Below are 14650 nucleotides of genomic sequence, written 5' to 3'. Positions count from 1 at the left end.
AGAATTTGAGAAAGCATAACCTGCTTTATTTTTTTTATTATTTTTTTTTATTTAAATAAGGAGAATTCTTTCATATGGAAAGAGCTAATACAATCACATATTTGAAAGGAGAAACAATAGGTACTGAAACGAGGAAAAAGGGCGATAAAGAGTGTGCCGCAACTGGCCTGGTGATGCCGTGGTTCGAGTTCCGGTCCAAGTAAAAGTTTCCAAAAAATATAAACAGGTTGCACGTTACACAATTATCCATCGTCTGCCCTTTCAAATATCTGGTCTACATGAAAAGACAAAGAGAGGAAAGGCCAAAAAAGATTTACTATACAGGTCATGAGGTTAAAAGCTGTAAGGAGTACAATATCCCCTTGAGAAACAACAAATGCAATTTATACAGAACCAGAGGAAGGATTCCAGCTAAGGACGACGCCTTGAGACATGCTAAAGGGTGAGCGCCTCGCTGCTGCTGCTGTGATTCCAGGGTCACGGGGGCGGCCGCAGCCCTCTTGAGCCAGCAGGGACCCGTCAAACACAAGAGGGTGCCCACGGCCACTAGGAAAATGTGGTGGTCTTTGGATCAAAACAACATTAAAAAAAAAAAAAACCTTGGGTGGACTGCTGCCGTCACATCACAGCCAGCAGTCTGCTTCAGCAAAATTCTCGTTTCCTACTGACGGGCCGCGACCAAGTATCCCGATGCCTGTCGTAAGGTAATTCTTACGAGTGCATCTTTCTTGGAAGGAAACTAGGCTGCTGTACATCGAAAATAACCCACGCTACAAGGAATTAACCTGTGCTTAACTAGTCAGAAGCAAAACAGAAGGTTAACAGAATGCAACAGAACAAGACCTTCGCATGCAGTGGTGCTCGCTTCAAGTGAATATAGTAGCCTGCCAGAAGGTGAGACATAGCAAAAATGCTAAGCTCCTTTTTTAATATATATCTATAAATACACAGGAACCACAGGGCAGCTTGTAGCTTTGCAGCATTCTTGCAAGGAAACTGTTAAATGGAGTGCCTCTCTGCATGAGCACAAACACGTGTGGAGTTCAATGGGCTGCAAACACATTCAGAGGGACTGACTACTGACTGTAGAGCTGTCACCTGGCAGAGCCAGGAGTGAATTATGAGATCAACAATACCTGTTTCACTGGTGACTGTGCTGCTTCCACCTGTCATTTGCTTTTTTCCCCTAACCTCTTATTTTTTTTTCTCCTCAAGAGCCAAAAGCAGGCTGAGCTGGAGAGGAAAGCAGCACTGAATGCAGCTGCTAGGCCGTGAATCACTGCATATAGAGCTGGTTACACACGTGCTTCAGACCTTCATCTGCACAAAAAGCAGCAAAGTCAGCCTCTGAATATTTCTGCTTCACCATTTTTTGCTGAAAATATGGATCCCACCTCTCCCTCCCACTGCACACTGCACCTTTCCAGCAGAAGGAGCCTGCACTTTAGTACCAGATTTCCAATAAAAGCAAAAGCAACTCGCAAAGGAATAAATCATCAGGACCCTACCCTTCAGCAGTACAGACGGCAAGCAGAAGTATCCCCCTATAAACCACCTCAACATCCAATACACCTCCATTCTCCTCTTCCCCAAGCTGACCTTTTAATCAATGTACCAGCACCCCTGGCATTTCTGCACCTTGAGGATCAGAGACCTTCCTTGCGACTCAAGGGCACTGCAAAATGCAGTAACCTCAAGCTAGCTTTAAACAAAAATACACGCCAGAGAAGGATATTGCACCTTAGAAATTTGGGCTCTAAAACTGCTTTCCAACACACAGAACTCCATTAAGTGAAAGAGCATCTTGCCAACTGCAGCTGACAGTCACGCAAAGGAGAGGAATGGAATGAAGCTCACATGCATTTCTTGGCCTTTCCTGCACAGAATAATTCAGACATAATATATAAATAGAGCAGTGAAACAATTACTTTTTCACCTAGACCTACAACATCAAATACGTATAAATAAATTCTAGTGTTTTATTCTGTTGGGGGAAGGATGGGGGGAGTTAGAAAGAAGGGTGACCTTTTTCAACAGGAAGTATTGTAGTTCTGATGGCATTTACACCAGAGGGACTGCAATATCTTGCGTCTAGCAATAACCCAATTTCTCCAACACATTTGACCATTTTAAAGTCATGTAGGTGGGAGGAAAGAGGTTAGTGTCTTTGTAAAGCTTAAGTAGTGTGTTTAGGGTAGGAAAGAGATGAGAAGAAGGGAGCCTGGATAAGTCTCTTTAGCCATTACAGATAGATTCTGAGCTGATATTAGCTAGGGCCAGCTGGGCAGGAGGATAATAAAAAAAAATAAAAGACAGTTCTGTTGTTCATGATATTCCAAGGAAGAAAATAAAAAAGGGGGTGGGATGACTTACTAGTGGAGCAATCTTTGGAAAACGTCGGGAGCAGGACTAGCTGATGAGGAAGCAGGTCTGGGAGATGTCTGAAAGCTAAGGAAATATTTGTCGCTTAATCTCAAACCCTGTACTCTAGGGAGGTACTCTGGCACACACTGCTCTGAAGTTAAAAATCCATAAAACATGAGGAAAAAAAAGAGCTCTTATTTTTCCTTTAAAGTACCATCCTATCCCTTTCCCTTCGGGTTCTCTGCCACAGTCAATGGGGACACCTGTGGAGAGGAAACATACTATTTCTAAGTTAGTTTAGGTTTCTAAGCTCTTTTTAAAGCTACTGTATAAAATTCTTATTTATACCTAGCTTAAAACTTCAAATGCATCCCTAGAAAGTTATGAAGGATCTTTCCCAGAAAGGGGGAAAAAAAGCAACAAGAAAAGAAACGAGAACACCTTTCAGATCCCTTCCCAAATACATTCTTTGTTCAAAATATCTTCTTTGGAACCACCAACAAATGACTTGCTGCCATCTAGCAGATGCTGACGGCACAACCAGTTAGCAAGCTATCACCTACTGCAGAAATGAAGTTTTCTCTCCATCATTTCAGAGTGACCAGCCTACTTCACATTTTGAAAGAGCTAAACAACACAAACCAGGTTAGCTGAAAGTAGCTGAGTTTACTTACGACTACCATCAGCTGAAGGACTCCAAGCACTTTCAGGAACTTGCAAGTCCATCCTAAAATCTACATACACACGCAGCACACAAACCAAAAACCAAATAACCAAAGAAATAAAAACCCAACCCACTCCCACTGGGACCCTCCTTTCATATACCATCAAATACTGGTGAGGAAGTGTAAGGTTGTGACACTGTGTATGTGCTATATGCAATTACATCAAAACTGAAGAACCCTTTGCTGTTCACCTGGGGAAGGAGATCAAAAGGATGATTCCAAACTGGCTCTGTAACCATGCGCTTCCAACCGAAAAAAGGAGGTTCCAAGTGTGCTAAAAAGGCTGCCTTGCAGAGGGGCTCCCTTACTAATGCGTTTCTATGCAAATTTTACAAGAGGCCATGACAGGAACTGAAAGACCGACCAAGGGAAAAGGGAGAAGAACAAAGCTTAGGAGAGCAGCCCCGAGGGATGAGCTCAATATAGAACAAGTCTCAGGAGACACGAAGAATTAGAGCGGCCAAGGTAGGGAGCGTAAGAGAGCATCACAACTACAAAAAGTAGTCCAAACAAACCCGTTGGTGCTAGCCAACTCTTCTGACCCATGTGTGATGAGGAGATTTCGCTTAGAAGATTTTATGCTTTGTAAATCCATGATTTACATTTCGCTGCATGTTTGGCAGTCACTAAAATAAAATCTGAAACAAACAAAAAAATAGATCCAGAGGAGCTTGCAACAGAAATTTTGGTGCTTTTCCTTAAAACGAAAATGCCACATTTTGTTGTGCACAAGGCACCCCAAAGCTACAATTAAAGTGGTGCAAGTTTCAAGATTAATGTACTGACTTGCTATATACCTTTAGTACAGATTTCTAATGCAAGCACTGCTTCTAGCTTAAAACAAAAATACTGAAAAATTAATGAATGCTGTAACTGTCCTGTGTTGTTTTCTTTTTTCTTTTTCCACTTAATCTGAAAGGCTAGATCATCTGGGAAAAAAACACTTAAACCAACTCAGTTTAGGAGTCTTGATTCTAAGCATAGCACAGAACCATGTATAAAAACTAGGGAGGGTTCTTGCAGAACATAATTTTAGTTCAATGGACTTATTTTCTGGAAGGAATGGGGAAAGCAGAAAGAAGGGGGGGGAAGTGATAGAACATATAAAAGTTCTGCTATAAACAAGGATATAGCTTTTTTTTCTCTGTAAAAACCTCAGCTGCCTTTAAAATGGAAAACCTCAAACTAACCCCTCTCCCCCAGTTGCCACTCTGCTTAGACAGAAGTAGGGAAGGAGAAGGATGGGCTTTGCCAAGTGAGCTATCACAGCTACCTGTGCATGGGGCAAAAAAAAAAAAAAAAGAAAAGGCTCGAGCCACTTAAGTCACACGGTTGGTTTGTTTTAAAGCAAGCAGGTCAATGTCATATCCACTGTTTCAAACTGCTTTGTTGGAAGAAGGACTTGGATGATGTCACTGCAGTCAGTCAGTGTGGGGTGGGGAGTAGGTCTGGTGAAGTTATCAGGAGATCCAGTGGGGTCCAGTCTTAGCTGCAGTGCCTCTCAGGACCAGCTGGGCATCAGAGGTGCTCCTAGGCCTTGCTTTCCTCCACTTTTACTGCCTGAGGTTTGATCGCTCCTGTGCGCACTGGCTTCATCTGGTTTGTGGATGCTGTTTCTTGCAGCTTTACTGCTCCCAGACTGGCTTTATTTTCATCCACCCGCTGCTTTGCCTTTTGACACACAGAAAGGAGGCATTAGATAGCACAGAGACTTGTACGCAGATACAAAAACCAACCGTGACCATCATTCATGCAAGACATCAAATTTGCCGCAAAATTCAGGTACTTTCTCTGCTGTCACTCCTTGCTCTCCTAAAAACACCTTATGCATAAGGATCTCGAAGATCCCATAAAAACTCAACAGAAAAAACAGAACCGTAAGACAGGTAATCCTCTAATTTCTCCTGACCACTGATCACACAGCATTACTCACGGGCTCGGTATAGTCCCCACCCACCTATCCGCTCTCCTGTTCTCCCTGCAGGAAAAACAACTTCCACGTATAGCTTTACTACACTGCCACCCCTCTCAAGGACGAGGCCCAAGTGTGACACTAAAAGCACAGACGCTGTTGGGTCAGAGTGCTGACATACGCTACCTGTTGTACATAGTGTCCTTGCACCGAGCCCATACTAACTGCTGGTCCAGACGGCTTCCCATTTGGGCTGGCAGAGCTAGGCCTGGAAATCGAAGAGTCGACAATATTCATGGAGTAAATTCTACAATGGAACGAGAACCTTATTCACGTGTGAAAGAAAAAAGGACTGTAGAAAAAGCAGCAGTAGACAGGGCATGAGTCTGTACTGTGCAGATCAACGAGCTCCCCAGCCCAAAAGACAACACGTGGATCGGTTAGAGGTTAAAAAAAATAAAGTAACTGCAAGTCCCCAAACTCTCAATGACCTGAAGACTTGGAATGTCTCCACATTAGCATCTCTCAATCTTGAGAAGTTGAGACCATGCTGCAACTAAAACGTTTAGGCTATGTTCCCCAATTTTCTACCTTAACAAGAAACACAAAAAAGCACAATTCCAATTTGCCTTTAACACATTGAAAACAGCTTTACGCACTTCCCACAAGCACAAATGACCAAAGTCAGAAACATAATTGGTCTCTACCCAAAACTGAAAGCCATGATCATTCGTCTTAATCCAAGTGTTTGGACTACATAAGCACATTCTACACATGAAAACCCAAGTAGGTCTTACAGAGCAATGATGGATGCACCACGTCTCTGCAAATGGGGAACACTACTACTTCCCCGTTCTGACTACAGAGGCTAAATTCCATAAGCATTTACCTGTACGCATGTGGTGATGGTACAGACCCTCCGGAGGACATGTTCTGTTTACCGTCGGAAAAATGAAACCCTTTCATTTCCATTTGGGAGGACTACAGAAGAAAATGAGTGAGAGCACATCATCTATGCATTCACAGTAGTGGATATTACTTCATATGAACATATAAACCAAGTTTTTGCCCTTCTACCCATCATGCCCATTAAAAGAAACATTTTTCAGGTGAACTAAATGAGGCTTGTAAGTGAAATGATCCGCTTGTATTAAATCAACAAGCCAGGAGCACAAGCAAATAGTGAACCTGGAAGCTAACTGCTGTGCTTTCTCTCCCCTAGAGTAGAAAAACTTATGATACAAATCCATCAAGCCAGACATGACATTAATATACCTACTCAAATGGACAAGCTTCACAACAGTGTGAAATATCTGGGCAGTATTCCAGCTGTGTCTGGAGCTCACCACCCCTCAAGCACTCTGGGGAAACCTGTGTAAACATGTAATAAAACTGGAGACTCCAAACCGGATCAAGGCAGGATGGGGCTCCCTGGAAACAGAATGATTGCCAGCAGCAAAACCTGAAAGGCTGCTGACCTGTGCTTTCGAGGTGAGAAGAACAGGGCTCCTTCATTTTTACACCAAGCCTTGGCTTTGATATTTAAGGATCCCCTTTACCAAGCTAGTCTCCCTCCCCTTTAACAAGCAAGATCAAAGAACAAAACTTCAGTGCAAGAGAGGTTAATGAATGCCAAGATGAGCAAGGAGTTAATCCTTACCTCCCTGCTGGTAGCAAGAACTGAAGGCTGCGATCCAGGAGGGAGAATTCTTCGGGGAGCTCCTACAGGCAGGTTTTGCCCCTGAGGAAGCTGGATGGACTGCGGTAGAATCAGGGGCTGCTGGCCAGAGCCATAGCGGGGCAGAGGAAGCTGGGAGCCAGGCACAGGCATTGTTAACTGTGTGATAAGGACATGTAGTTACTTAATGGCAGCCAACAGCTCTGGGTTTGACACACCCTCTCCCAATACCCTGAAAGCACAGTACTGCTAAAAGCAACCCCACTAACAGTGCAGTCTGGCACAGAGTAAATGCAAATTAATGTAACAGAGCAAATTTCGCACTGAAACGCGTGTGCTGGTAGTGTTGCCAACACCCTACCAGCTGGGTTTTTAACGTAGCATTGATTTAACATAACTGCACTCAGCCGTAGGGCTCTTCTCCTTGCCTAGAACCTACACCCCGCTCTTCAGGCTTCCTCACAGTCTCTGCACAGGTGATTTTTCTCTTGATCCCACAGCAGCGTCAGACAGCTCAGTCAGTGTCAGACACCCTGTTCGCAGCTTTAGTACCCAAATCAGGAATTGTGTTCTGCTTTCATGCCAAAGCATTTTGGGGAGCTGAACTCTAGAGCAATGGTTACCTCTCTATGTTCTGCAATGAATTTCAAACCGATTATGGTAACAATTAATCCTAATTTACAAGAAGCAGCTCATGACTCAGCAGCCTCCTTTCCCTCTAATTTTTTTCCTTTATTCCTCAGAACTGTTGGATTTGGGAGGTTCCACGACACCACTTTGTGACAAAAATAATAAAATCTAGGGCTGAATTTACCCACTGACCCAAGCATGAGAGATCAGGTTACTAGGTTATTATGGATAAAGCATTTCTTCAAATATTTAATTCGGCAGTATTCTCTGTGTTTTCCTCAGCTAAATAACTTTCAGGATTAACAATTTTTAAGTCAGTCACAACATAAACTCCGTTTAAGCAAAAATAAATGGTCCCCACAAATCTTAACATGTTGCACAAAATACATGCAACCTGAATTTAATGAAAGTACCAGACTTCTGCAGAGAATCAGAACACGTTTATCCATGAACACAGCTATGCTCACAAAAGGATTCAATGTCTTTTTCTGAATGGTGCTTTACAAAAACTTTGTACCCTACACCAAGGTGAAATTTTTGTTAAGACACTGCCAAACAGATCAACAGAAGTTGTAAGACCACCTGGATTCCAGATGAATTGAGAAAATAGAGGAGTTTTAATTAAAACATCAATTACCCTGGAAGCTACGTTAAATCTGGAAGAGATGGGAATTTGGTTCTTGGAAGTGGTACTTTTAGGACAACTACCACATCACAGCCTCCTACCCAGGAAGCACTGTAAGGTTTGATTCTGCACAAAACATTTATCTTGAGGGCAAAGACATCCAAGTCAGAAAAAAAAAAAAAGGGCATTTCCCCAGGGACATACAAGTAATTATCAAGAACCGTATTAAATAAAGTGCTATAAGTTTGAAACAACGGCTCACAGAAGAGTCTCTTGGGGAAATCTTTTGCCTCGACAGAGAGCTTAGCCCACACAAACACATGACTTAGCACAAATATCCAATCCAGTCCCAGAAACAAGTGGCACCCTGCACAACCGAGTGGCTTGCGAGTCCTGCTCCTAACCTGTGTAAGCTGAGAGTCCATCATCTGGGAGGCTCCCATCCCAGCCGCCTGGTTTATCTGGCCTTCGTAAACTAGTGCCTGGCTTCCGTTCATGGGCTGATAGGGGGACCCAGACTGGGTTTTCACCACCTCCAAGGGCTGCATGCCCGGGAAGGCGGAATACGGAGGCTTCAGAGCAGTGCCTCCTGTCAGGACCATCGTGCTGGGCTGAGACAGACTGGGGTGCATATACACCTGAGACCTGGGGAAGAAAAACATGCTTAAATCACTAGGCAGAAAACCTTTGGAGACTGTACACACATACCACCATCAAGATATATATCTGGGTTGCAAGCATAGTATCTACCGAATTGACAGCTTAAAACTAAGATGTAGTCTCTTTTAGATACAGGGTTTTAATTTTACTTCCACTTTTAAGCCCTTACAACCACGTCCTTGTGTTGCAGGAGCATTCAACAGAATAACAGCATGTCCCATCCATAGTTTATATATTAATATTCTGCACAATATGCTCTGGATTAGTAGTAAGGTGAGGATCCAAGTTACGAGAACTCTGTAGCAGTTTTGCGAAGCAGAAATCAGAAATTAAAGATTCAACCAGCTCTAGCATTAGCAATTTATTTTTTTTAAATCTCCATGTCTAGATTTTTGAGGCCTCAAAGAACCATTCTGATCAATTGCTCTCATCTCATGCAGAATGATTCTCACAGCCAGCCCAGCTCTGAAGAGGACGACTCATTCCCTCAGTTCTAGTAAGCGGTTCTTTTGGCCAAGCACTCTTGATGTTTCTCGCAGTAGTGTTTGATTTCTAATTTAAATCTTACTATTTTTTCCCCAAAGATCAAACATTCATTCTGTTCTCGTCTTGCTGTTTTTATCTAATAAAAAAAAGTTATGTAATGTCCTTATGCTGGTACTCGGCTCTGATCAAACCGTCTCTTAGCACAGTAATAAGCCAAATCCAGTAAGCAGCAGGCTCTGAATTTCTCATCAATAAAATTGTATTCCAGCCCACAAACCTCCTCTTTCTGCATCTTTCTCAAGATTTGCCTCCCCCTTTGAGAGGGCAGGCATTACAACTAAGTACATTTTTTCTTTGCCACTGTCCTACAAAGAAGCACACTACAAAGAGCCCTTATGTACCCTGATACCCTTGGTCTCCACCCAAATGCTCTCCAGCACTGTTAACTGTGAAACAGAAACACGATGTCAAAGGGGGAAGAGGAGATGAGTACAGAGTATCCGACCAATCTACTTCGCCACAAGCAACAGAAGAGTTAAGGCCACAAGGAAATGAAAAACTGGAAGCGGTTACCTGAAGGGCTGTATGGAGCTGTACATCTCCTGGGACTGGGAAACAGGCAGACCACCCCTCAGGCCAAGCTGAGCTTGGGCCTGTAAGGATGTGTGGAGGGAAATGGGAATCTGTTGAGCAGCAGCGGCCTGCAGAAGAAATTAAGGTGACTGAGAGAGATGAGAGCAGCCAGAAACTCTCCCAGGCTCTTAAAAAGCCATCAGTTTCCTCAGTGAGTCAATGTGCCATGACAATTACCTACACTGCAGCTTTACCCAGCCCCCCGTTGTTCCACAGAACAGGAGCACTGGTACAAAGGCACTGGTACAAAGAAAAAAGCAGTTCCCTCCCTTTAATTTCACTAACCTGTAACACCTACTGGGAAGCAGCGTTTAAGGAAGCTAAAGGGAGCCACACTTAAGCCCCTTTGGGCTGTCAGAAAGATAAATAACTTGTTTCTTACACGTGACCTTGAAAGGCTTCTTGAGAAACCATTAGCTAGTTTTATTTCTCCCTCACCTGTTGGTAGCTTTGCTGCTGAGGTATTGTCTGAGGAACCAGGCGGGGCTGACTTGCGAACACATGGCCATCCAGATACAGGGGTGGAATATGGTTACCTGGACATCAGAGAAGACAGTGCTGTAACTCAAAGTACAGGCAGGGTACACTGCAGAGACCTGCAGGTCCATCACGACTAACAGTTCAGGAATTGGCAACCTGTGCTCCAAACTTTTCCTATCTGCCAGGACCAGCTCCACAATCATCTTACCTTTGCAGTTAGGAGGGACGGAAAGGGCAAACATGGCATGTGAGGCCTTCACACAAACGATCTAAAGCCATTTTTTTACCAAAGGGTGGCACCAAGAAGAAAGCGGTGTGCCACTCCTGTGTTTACATATTTGAACCAAGGGATTTTCAAGCAAAAAGGAGGAAGAATTTGGCGGGGTGGAGGAGAGAAGAAATCACCAGGCTTGGAAACGATCTGTTTTCCAAATATATTCCCTACAGTGGCCCCATTATCTTTTCTGCCCAGCATATTCCATTCCCTTCTTGAATTGAGGACTAAGAAAGGCATTCATGAGAGGTCTTTTGGGACCCAAGAATCAGAGTCCAGGTACATTTCTTTTTTTTTTTTTTCCTGACACTCTCCCTAATTATACACACCATCTAACTTGACTGTGGTTAAGTTTTCCCTCCGTAATTCAAGCACAGCAACACCTTCTCACCTCCCAGAGTTATGCAAACTGTAAGGTATTTTTTGTTATGTACAAGGAGCAAAATGTACTCTGAACTTGTGACATACAGAAAAGTTTTAAATAGTAAAGTGAGTACAAGAATGCTTGATATTGGGATTGTTAAGTGTCTCAGCCATAGGCGGCTTCTTTTTGTTTCTATTATGTTGAGTACACAGTGACAGGTAGGCACGATCTATTGATAAATCACAGAAATGGCCCCTACTCAGATCTAGAAGGAATGTCAGCCTTCTGCTAAGATTATACTGGTAAAACTCAAGTAACCTTCTCCAAAGCAGGGAAACAGTCATTTTTTTCTAATCTTGCCTGATTCTCCTTATGGATCCGTTAAATACTAACCAGTCTGTTAATTTACATGGAAGCTCTTCTCACCATGCTCTCTCTACTAGAATCCAACCAGACAATGCAAATACTACCGCTGCAGTTTGCAAATACCTGGAATAGATGCAGAAGGTGCTACGGACGCCACAGGCATAGGAGGCATAGAAACTCCACCAAAAGAGCTGTAGCTGACACCATTGGAAGCTCCAACACTGGAAGGAGGCTGGATGCCTGAGCCTGCACCTCCTGGAGAGTTCTGTTCTGGTAAACTAGGAGAGTTCTCCCAAGCTTTACGGGCAGACTCCATCTACGGAAATGAAGGGCAATAGCTGCAGACAATTCACGTGTGGAGGGGAACACTGAGGCCTAGAGCTGCTCATCTGTGAACTATTGCTTCAAATTCAATCCAGTCTAAGCATAACGGAAAGCTAGCAGGTCTTAGGTCAAGGGGCTTCGTACCCATTCCCAATGGGCAAGCATCCATCAAAAACATTCATCCCTTGTGGTATTTGCAGAGCTGTTTTGGGGGGTGCACAGTAGGGTGGTTTTTCACGTTGTTGCCTTTTTTTAAAAAAAAAAAACACCACCAGGTGTCTAAGAAGTTATCTTACCCAGCTACTGAGACAGTCACTAACAGGACAGCTCTGCTGCACTTTTTACAATGAGGACTTCAGCATCCAGAACTGTTGGAACCCACCCCTTTCCTCCCATGCTGAATAGCATACATGCATAACTTTTACAGGAGCTAATTAAAGATTTAGCAGTGCCTGACAGAATGCTCTGGGAGAGATCTCTCCACCCTCACTACCCTGGTCAAGACGACAAGGCAGCCAGACCTAGGACAAGCACACCTGCCAGCTTACCTACCTTAAGAGTAAGGTCTGCGGTGGGGAAGGACATCGGGTTCAGGCCAATGCACCGCTGGAGGTGATGATCTCTTCGCAGAATGGGAATGGACTGCGTTAACCCTGCCTGAGGGGAGATTGGTAAATGGTGAATACTCCGTAACTCTCGTGAGAATTTCGAGAGGCACCAGAGCCTCAGCTGGCAGCTACAGTAACTACGCCTCAAAGGATTCAAGCCTCAGTGGTACTGCAGGAGTTAAGTACTGCATTCAACTGTTATCCACTCTGCTGATGGAATAAATTAAGCTTTGGCAGTGTGCAATGACTCCCTTTACGTTGAATTACACCAGCTTCCATTAAAACATCAATTTGACCCAGTAACTTCATTCTGCACAATACCGTATTTGTAATCCACCTTAATTTCAGACAATCTGTTTCTGAAAGAGCACTTCTGAAAAGAAAGACCCCTTAAGACAAACCTCCAAAATCTAACAGCCTACAAACTCGAAGACATTTCAAAAGCAGCTTTGTGAGTTTTTCACATTGCTGTCCACAGCTGAGCCACAAGCTGAGCTTTCAGTGTTCTCACTCTTTCATACAAAATAATGAAATACACAGACGGCTAGAACAAGCCAGAAAACCTCTCAAAGGGCCTGGCTAACAAGGTACAGCTCTGTGCCTTGCTGTGGCAGATAAGGTGTTCTGGGGAAGCTAGCAGTCCGGGCCTAAGAATGCCACTGTCCACATCATGTCCATTAGCAGTTCTCTTCAGTGTCTCAGGGCAGGAGACTGGCGACCTCAGAGATCTGCTAAACCTCTTGCTTTACACAGGTCACTGAATGACAATGGAGTTGCTCTGCGTATCGCTCCTGAGCTAGCCATGCTCATTTCATCAGGGCACCTCAGGGGCACAGGTATCCATTATGGATTTTAGTCACGTGTGATGCCCGAGCAATAAGTGTGAAGTCAACTGCAAAGAAATACGCTTGCTCTGTTTGGAAGTGTCTGAGATTTAACCAAGGAGAGGCTCAGATGAATCAAGGCCAAAAGAAAAAAGAAATACTTACATTACTGGCCAAGGCATCCTGCAATTTGGTGACAGGGTTAGCTGCAGTGCCAGAAGCAGAACCAGGTGGCAAGCTGAAGTCAGAGTCCTGAAAAAGCAGAACACACAAAATTCAAATCCAGGCCTGAGGGCCACCCACCTGCTTCTCACGGTTAATGAATTTAGCCTCAATCATGATACTAGAAACTAAAGACTGTCCTCCAGTAAGCCTTGCTGAAAGAACATGGAGACGCTTCTCAGCACTCAGAAGCAGGCAACCCCCAGAGGCACACAAAGCTTTAGAAGGCCATGATCTTGTCCATCACCTGTTACCACCCCAACTGATCCTTGGGACACTATTTCCAAAAGGATATTATGCATTTGCCAAGACATCTTGAGCACCTGGTTTGCCTTAGATTTCATTATTGACACAAATCTACAACATACACGCTGGAAGCTTCCTCTAAATAATCCTGCTGCCTCAAACCACCGTCCACATCTCGCCAAGCTCAAACCACCAAGAAGATAAAATTAAATTCAATCCTCACTTTAGGATTTACTCCAAATTCAATGGGTGGCACAGGAAGTACAGAATCCACGTGAATTTCCACCCCATTAACAGGGGGAATATTCCCTTCCAGCCGTTCCGTTCCCTCCGAACCCTTTCTGTTTTTCAGGGAGCGTTCGTTGCCGATTGGTCCAGGCTTGTGTTCCTTGTTCTGTCCTGAGCCTTGATCTGAATCCTTAACAGGAAAGCAGAGAGGCTGAGACACAAAGACCAAATAACCCAATCTCAAGCCTTAAAAATGCTATCAAGAACAACAGAACCACTTCACAAGGTCTCTCACTATGTGCTCTGGCTTGGCTGCAAATCCAGATTACCTTTTTATCAGATTGCTTCTGCACTTGCTCCTTCTGGCAGTCAGGCTTTGGATCCACCAGGCCAGCCCCATTCATCTCCTCTGGTTTGAGGGTGCCATATGGAGAACTGCGCTGAGAGGAGGTCGCGGAGGATTCCCGAGACTCCGCGCTCAAGTCAATGCCACTATCCCCCTGGCTGCCTTTAAAACCCTGCTATGCAAAGCACGAAATGTGTTAAAGCCCCGGACTCCGACCCAGCTCCACAAGAGGAAAAAAATCCCAGAAAACAGCAAGACCACGTCCCCTTTTCAAATCACTTTCTTGGTTAACTGCAAGGAGTTGGTCTTGACCTGCAGCATCCCTTGGCTACTGCTTCACCTCCACACAACTCTGAGCCGGGCTAACCAAAGCATTAACCCGACTCTGGCTTTAGAATAAAGGCAAAAGTGTCGCACATGGCAACTAGACGGAGACTGCCAAACTCATTACACTTGTGACCCAAACCAGATTTGGGCTCTGGTCTCCAGAGGTGAAGCATTCTGGAACTTCCCCTACCGTCCCTGCATTTAGGCTATAGCTACACACTGCTCATGGAATGAAGCATATAAGAATTATCTATGGGATTCCACCATCCTGGACAACGCACTGCCTCCAGTTAGGAGCATAACCCTGGAACACCCCTACCAGAGAGTT

At 44.2% G+C, this 14650-nt stretch overlaps 1 protein-coding gene across 13 annotated transcripts in view; it reads right to left on the bottom strand.

Annotated features, from left to right (window-relative positions):
- Positions 1–4: 4 nt before the first annotated feature.
- Positions 5–14650, bottom strand: part of PRRC2B (proline rich coiled-coil 2B) — a 50001-nt gene continuing 35355 nt past the window's right edge. For 4 of the 13 annotated variants that reach the window (XM_083807150.1, XM_083807151.1, XM_083807146.1 and 1 more), the window contains exons 21-32: positions 13979–14170; positions 13645–13839; positions 13119–13205; positions 12074–12178; positions 11321–11513; positions 10152–10249; positions 9654–9781; positions 8339–8579; positions 6662–6838; positions 5891–5982; positions 5188–5308; positions 5–4760 (exon numbers count right to left, since the gene is read on the bottom strand). In XM_083807150.1, coding sequence (XP_083663276.1) covers positions 4620–4760; positions 5188–5308; positions 5891–5982; positions 6662–6838; positions 8339–8579; positions 9654–9781; positions 10152–10249; positions 11321–11513; positions 12074–12178; positions 13119–13205; positions 13645–13839; positions 13979–14170 — 1770 coding nt within the window. In that variant the 3' untranslated portion in view covers positions 5–4619. The remainder of the gene's footprint in view (positions 4761–5187; positions 5309–5890; positions 5983–6661; positions 6839–8338; positions 8580–9653; positions 9782–10151; positions 10250–11320; positions 11514–12073; positions 12179–13118; positions 13206–13644; positions 13840–13978; positions 14171–14650) is intronic. The other 9 variants (XM_083807154.1, XM_083807155.1, XM_083807153.1 and 6 more) reach the window with 7 other exon arrangements.

This window comes from Anser anser, assembly GCF_964211835.1.
Source record: "Anser anser genome assembly, chromosome: 21".
NCBI classification, from domain to species: Eukaryota; Metazoa; Chordata; class Aves; order Anseriformes; family Anatidae; genus Anser; species Anser anser.
The sequence above is the reverse complement of the archived record's forward strand: the minus strand, read 5'-3'. Positions and strand labels throughout refer to the sequence as shown.